Raw genomic sequence first — 7346 nt, 5'->3', positions numbered from 1 at the left:
GCTGGGTACTCGAGTGAAATGTTATTTACATGTTATCCAAACTTATTCTATTTCCGAACCAAAGTAAATACAGTAGTGCTACACTTCTTGACTAATCCCAACTTAATGTGTAGGATTATGTATACGCTATCCATTCCATAATTCCTGCTCGATGCGGCAGAAGAAATACTCGTAGATTATCTTAGTTCCACTGTCTATTCCACAAACCCACTGTATCATACATGTATACCAGGGGTTGAGCTTGCTACTTGAGAGTGAAATAGATTGAAACGAACCTTCACGGTATGTTCAGACAAGTTCTCTCTACAGGGCACCATGGAAGACAAGCCACGGATCAGATGGGCTACAGTTTTCTTCCCTATGACCTGCAAAGCATGAGTAGATAAGATGCTGTAAACTAAGAGTATACTGTGTCGATCAAGCATATGCTAAGATATTTACGAGTCTGGCAACTTCCACATCCTATATGTCATTGTTATAGTAAGACTTACAAAACACACTAAGGCTATGTACAAAACCCCGGATCTATTCTATGTCTGTCTCTTGCCGTTCTTGTTTCCATGCTTGGTTATGTTATGAACAGCCAGCCGTGTTATAATATCAAGTCACCCTTGTTTTGGCACTTCAAGAGGAGACCGAAGATAGTATCGTGGTATCACAATTCAGTTCAATTCGAGAAATTCTTCACAATATGCCAAACGCTATCGGTATGGCATAACGCATAAGTAGAAAAAGCCCTACAGCTGATATTCTTAGGTATCGACCTTGGCATCTCGTATGTTTCCATTGCTGTTGCTCAGGATGGGAAAGTTCATGTTATTCCGGACACACAGGGTCGCCAGAGAATCCCATCATCGTACCTACTTCGCACCTCCGTTGCTCCCAGTGTCGGCCCCGCAATTCGGGATCGGGTATGCAGCCCTCTTCGTTATTGCAAGGAAGATCTCAGGGTCATCCTTGCCGCGGCCAAAGCCTTAGCCGAGTCCTATGTTAGTACGATTGTTGAGGATGCTGTTATCACCGTACCGTCATCTTGTCATGATGCGGAACGTGCTGAAACCAGAGATGCTGGGCATCAAGTTGGACTCAAGGTCCATCGGTTACTGAACACTCCAACAGCCGCTGCCATAGCGCAGTGGACTGACTCGCCAACGTCTGACGCCCATCTCATGCTAGTCTTAGATATTGGGGCCCGAAGGGCTGAAGCTACTGTTTTGGATGCTTGGAACGGTCTTTTTGAGGTTAAGTCAAGCCACGGTGACTGCCGGCTGGGCGGATGGGCGTACGATATCAAGTTACGCCGCTACCTCGAATATCACATGAGAGATAGAATTCCAGACAGAGACCTGCAATCACTTCTTGGCAGGTCCGAGGACATCAAAAGATCCCTATCGGTCTGTGAATCAGTATCTGATACGAGCGGTCTCGTCATTACGCGGAAGGAGTACGAGGATGTTTGTAAGGACAACTTTGCAGGGACAGTTGCCCTAGTGAAGAGGACTATCCACAATGCTGAGATTGAAAAGTCTGCCATCCGGGAGGTGGTCCTTGTTGGTGGTTCTGCCAGCACACCCATACTGCAAAAGGTTCTAGCAGACTTCTTCGGCTGTTCAAAAAAAGATTTATGCCGTCCGCAAGTGGCAGCTGCCCGCGGAGCGGCACTACAGGCAGCATCATTGACAGGCCGATCGCTGTTCTCCGAACTGCTTATCCTAGATGTGGTTCCTAGTTCGATACATATTGAGCTCCTGCCTGGGCTTCTACTGCAACTCTGGCCCCGAAATACTACACTGACTCGTGAATCGACGATTATTGTTGGGGTTTTGTCAATAGCGTATCTCCCCCAGTCCTTCAAACTTATAGAAGGGGATATTGGTTCAGTCAGGACTCTTGGAACTTTTGATCTCCGCTGCCTCCGGCTTCCTTCCGACTGCCAGGTTACGATCCAAATCAACATCTCAGTCGATCTGAATGGTATCGTGGATGCAGATATAGCTCTGCACCGCCCGGAAAGTAACATTACTATTCCATTACAAAGAAGCCCCCTGGTGGACGACCACCGAGATATGAATCATGATGAATTGATACCTTCAAGCGGGACACAGTCCACGGCTTTACTGGAGTCATATATCAGCTTTCTTCAACTGATTATTCCTACACTGTCGATTGAGCATCAAGGTACCTTAAAAACCGCAATTTCCCATATAGAATCCACAGTGTCACAACAATATTCAGCAACAGACCACGCACGCGCCTTGGCTTTGGAATATCTCATTCGGTAATACCCTTCAGTCCCTCAACCTACTGTCAGCCGTATTAACGCTTGAGTAGAACAGCTGACGGCTTGATTAACAGCCATACTGTCCCTCATTTCGATGCTACAGATTGATGGGAAGTAAAACAACAGTCTATCTTTCTCACGTATCATTTTTAGCTGCTGTTCCCTTCCCGCTATCGCACTTTGCTCGTGTGTCATTTAAGTACGCTTACTGGTCCTATGAAGCTCAATTTCAAGCTGTAGAAGTAACTGCATGAATAGCACCGTGCACAACCAATTTTCTGATTCCAGACTTCTTCAGACCCTTCCCTCAACTTCAATCTATAGGTGTAGATCATACAATGATTTAAATAAACAACGTCTCTTGGCAAATTCACAGCTTAAAGCAACAGTGAGCTTGAAGAAAGATTAATATACGAGACACTCTCGACGAGCCCATGGGGATGGTGGGTAATCTGAGGTTATCAGCAGAGTGGAAGATCCTTGCTTCCACAGCAAATGTGACTTGTGCCCTTAACTCTTGTCAACCGTGAATGATGGAACAGTCTCAACTTCTATATTGATATTGTGCATTCATAACGACTTCCATCTAACACCTAAAGTCTACGCTACTTGGTCTCATTATTAAGATTGTTTTTCGAAACCTAACCAAGGAATTTTAGTCTTATTACAAACACATTCTGCGCGTGTTGATTGATTGATAGATATTGAACCACATCCACAGTGACGATCTTACTTTCCCTATGGACCAAGCTTAAGGCAGAGTGGGTAAATTCAAAGACCCTCCAGGAATACAGCACGTTGGTCAACCAGCATCTCGCCCAACCTGAACCCTCATAACATTTCCCGTACCCTTCCCCAAGACCTTGCTATGGAGACGTTAATTATATTATCAACCCCCCAAAAGTGCATTCCATGTTCTGTTGTAGACAGATTGGCTTTCGAACCCTGACCCAGGCAGCTAATCCAGGGGCGGTTACCAACTCCAATTAGCTTATTCTACATAGAAGCCAATACGCAAGCGCTACAGATATTGATAAAAAGGTTAGACTTTCGGGCTTAGGGTTCGAAAAGCCGTCTCAAGTGGTACAATATAGTATTGCGGGCGGCCCTTTAATATTGCCTCTAATGTCGGCGGAATGCAATTCTCATATACCTTGCATTAGTAATCTGGCATGCACCAACCCAGGCTTCCATCACTTGCTAATTTCTCCATGTATCCCAAGCGTTTCCCCGCAGAGTTTACCACTACTGGAGTTGCTAGAACTGCAACAAACAGAGAAGCAGTGTATGCAAGGAGTGTTTAAAGTCGCATTTTGCGCGTTGCCTCCTGCACAGGGAATTCTTGGATATGATTAATAGCTTCGACTCGAAAATGCGTGATTTTACTGCACGCTGGTGATGAGTTTCCGTTATAGAGAAGCGATGGGAGAACGGACGTTTGGCTTATCCAGAAATAGCTAGCTTCTCTCCCGGCATATCAATATCATTATTTGGCAGAATGATACAGTAATAACTAGCCAATTACAGACTAGCATAGGTTTAGAACCAAACTGAAGAGCTATTTAAAGGTGATACTGCTATTGCAACCAAGTATATTCCAGCTTACTCAACTGCATCTGGGCAACGCAGTAAACCGGAAAGCTTCCACAGAACATTGCGATGGGCAAGTCAGCCATCGACCAATACCTGTGGAATAGTAGCAGATAAATACTGGCCCCTTTCATTTTCCCAGCAGCTGAGGGTCTTAGTTCCAGGACTCAGCCGGTTCTTCTGTGAGAGAAAATAGTCGGCCTAAATAGGTACTGTACAATACATCGCTACATCTCTCAGACTGTATCCAATTCTCATCGTCACTATGAACGAGGGCTCGTTCGCAAAGATCCAAGAGAACGCCTACCTCGGATCTGCTAGAATCTGCCTCGACAATCTCTATTTTGCTCCTCATGCTAGCAGAATCGATAACGAGAAATGCGAAGCCCGTCTCCTGAACCTATTCCGGGACTATTCCTGTGACAGAGATGCCTATGAGAACCGTATTCCTGTTGCAGTAAGCCAAGAGCTACTGCGGCAAGCTTTAGAGAAAGCGAATATGCCTATCTCCTCTATCCGTGAAGCTGTCCCTCCATTTCTTCCCCTTCCATCAACGATAGAATTATTGGCCTTACGCGGTAGGCATCGCTGGAAGGCTGCAAAAAGATTCTACAACGAACCAACAGATAGATGGTGGACAGTTGTCTTCTTTGATGCTAACGGTGCGCCTTGCCAAGTACGTACAGACAGAAAATACTAATATACAGACTAGCACTGCCTCCCGAGTGCCTCGTCTTCATTTCAGAAGCAGATGATAATTCGTCGCCGTTCTTTGACGGAGAAATTTATTACAAAATCCGATCAAGTCAATTGCAAAGTGACAAAACCCGTGCCCAAAAATGGATGAGCCGAATGGGCTCCCAGTGGAAGCAAATTGACTATGCCAGGCTTCATAAGTCAAAGGATTTTGAACCATTCTGTCATGCACTTGATTCTCTTCTATCATTTCCCGCTCTTTTGTTCTCGTTTCAATTAGGAAATATTCGGCGGTTCTTTCGTATGAAGTGTCCTGAAGAATTGGCCGCATATGTGAAGCATGTATACACTGTATGGACGAGGATAATGAACGGATTTGATGTCAATGTACTTACAACATCTGACATTGAACACCTACAGGGGCGCTCACCACGCTGGTCTTCAGCTGACAAGGATTTCATTGAGGATGCTTTTACCGCCGGCAGGCTTTTCACAAATATCCGTGATGAAGGACAACGTGCTGTTCTGAAGAGCCGGGTAATAACTACAGATGGTATAATTCCATCAATGAGGACTTTCCTGGAAAATACAAAATTCCTGGAGCCAGCTGCGATACTATTGAGAGCTTTGCTTCCTGGGAGGTTCCGTGGGACTGTTCGGAGCGAACTGAAAAAATGCTTCAGGGCCGGTCAAGAACAGACAGAAGAGCGATTTCAGCTATCGTATCAGCACCTATGGTTAACAGCCCTCCGCATATTTCCATACATTACCTCATTCAAGCCACTGCAGGATAGAAGGGGACATGGAGTCGAATTCAATGGCAACTACTGGGGCTTTTTTGCAAGATCGGCAGCCCGATGTGGATTCTCCTCGCGTCAAATAGACAGTCTCATACAGTTATATCCGCATTATGATGAGCTTGTGGAATCCAGTCAGTATCCTCTTTTCTTGATAAATGGTGACAGAGAGTGGAAGCTGAAGAGCAGATGCGGAATGCCAACGGAGGCTGTGTTTCAAAGCATAGCACCATATCTCACTCTGAAAAATATCCATGGCCGTTCACAATGCCCAGCTGGTGGCAGCGATGTCACACAATTTGCGGTGGCCAAGGACATGTTTCTATCCTTCTTTGGGGATCAGAAATTTGGTTCAAGTTTATCAAGTCCTCAGCTTTCGGAGAGAGACCAGGGTGGGCACGACGTCGAAATGTCCGCAGAGTCTGAAGCACCTGTGGCTTCCGAGACAATACGACCACCAGATCCGGGACCGTCACATCCATCCGATGATACGCAGGGCCTTGATGTGATAACAGTGTCTATGGGTCATGATACATTGCAACAACCAGATCCTAGGCCACAGTCTGATAGTGCACAGGACGTTGTTATGATAACAGAGCCTATGGATTTTGATAGTGATCCAGAGCTACCATTGAACCAGGCTCAGGGTATCGCTACGATAACGGAGCCCATGAATTCTACGCCCCCGTTAACTTCGGAAGAGACAGAGACCAACGAAAGACAGCTGGCTGTCATACCTCGCCAGTCAGTTTACATATCTGATGATCTCCCAACCACCCCCTTCCCGCCCACTGGCTCGAATTTGATGCAGCATTCACTTGCCGTTACCGTGGATCTGTCCAACGAGATTGTTGGACACAAACCGGATACTGAGCATACAAAGTCCGATGATAGGCAACTGGCCTTGTCTTTGGATCCTGGCCGGTTACTTTCAGTTCCGCCTGATCAACCAACCCCTTTTCCCCCAGTGATCGGATCCCAAGCCAGTAGACAGCAAACATTATCAATAACCCAATCCCAGCCTGCAGAAGTTTCTCTATGGGATAAAATCGTGCCTAAGGACGAGCAGAAAAAGACCGTTGATGAGGTTGAACAATACGTAACTAATCAAGGATATAAGCATACTCTTTATGTCTACGGAACTTCACAGCTTTGGGTGCCGGCATCTGACGAGATCCCCCTCGTCCAGCACTTTATTGAGAGTCATGAAGGATGGTGCTATCTGGTTGTCCATCACAATGATGCATGCCAAATTGGATATGATCAAGTTCAGCAAGAGCTTTTGAATGGACGTCTGATCGTCTGCGTAGAACAAGATCAGCTGTTCCAAGCTAAACTAGATGTGGAAAATGTGCAACTATAAGCCTTATTCTAATTACTATTCGACACTACTTCTGACAGTCTACACTGGCTGTGAATATTTAACTGAGCAATATCAGTAGTCTGTTATCGTAGTGCTACTAGCCTATGCCAGAAGATACAATTAAATTCAGGATTACTAGCCTAGGCTATGACATAGAATAAGCTATCTGAAAGCTTAAATATCATTGGGGCTACTATCCAGTCTGGCCTATTTAGTAGCTGGCTATAAGCTTAGGCTATACTGTAATATATTCAATTACTTTCCAGCACAGGCTATGGAGTAGTCTAAGCTAACTATAAGCCTAAGCAATCAGATAGAACAAGCTATCTGAAAGCCTAAGTATTACTAGACATATCCTGTACCTAGACTATTGACGAGCCTGGGCTAATAAAAGGCGTATATTCATCCATCAATATTTTCTAGCACAGGCTATGGAGTAGTCTAAGCTACATAAAAGTCTATGCTATTAGAATGAACAAGCTATCTGAAAGCCTAAGTATTACTGGATGTATCCTATATCTAGGCTATTAGCGAGCCTGGGCTAATGAAGAGCGTATATTCATCCATCAATACGTTCTAGCATAGGCTGTTGAGTAGCTGGTTATAAGCTTAGGCTATA

General features: G+C 45.1%; 2 protein-coding genes across 2 annotated transcripts; both read left to right on the top strand.

Annotated features, from left to right (window-relative positions):
• Window positions 1-691: 691 nt before the first annotated feature.
• An12g06890 (uncharacterized protein) lies at window positions 692-2282 on the top strand (the record flags this gene model as incomplete). The annotated part of the gene is made up of 2 exons (XM_059751006.1): window positions 692-707; window positions 757-2282. 2 exons carry the CDS (start codon window positions 692-694, stop codon window positions 2280-2282), a joined length of 1542 nt encoding a protein of 513 aa, XP_059601887.1.
• Window positions 2283-4136: 1854 nt separating this feature from the next.
• On the top strand, window positions 4137-6727 carry An12g06880 (hypothetical protein; the record flags this gene model as incomplete). Its single annotated transcript, XM_059751005.1, has 3 exons — window positions 4137-4449; window positions 4502-4547; window positions 4579-6727. The coding sequence occupies 3 exons, from the start codon at window positions 4137-4139 to the stop codon at window positions 6725-6727; spliced, it is 2508 nt and encodes an 835-aa protein (XP_059601886.1).
• Window positions 6728-7346: the final 619 nt, after the last annotated feature.

This window comes from Aspergillus niger (genome assembly GCF_000002855.4).
Source record: "Aspergillus niger supercontig An12".
Taxonomy (NCBI): domain Eukaryota; kingdom Fungi; phylum Ascomycota; class Eurotiomycetes; order Eurotiales; family Aspergillaceae; genus Aspergillus; species Aspergillus niger.
This window is presented reverse-complemented; position numbering and strand designations above follow the sequence as displayed.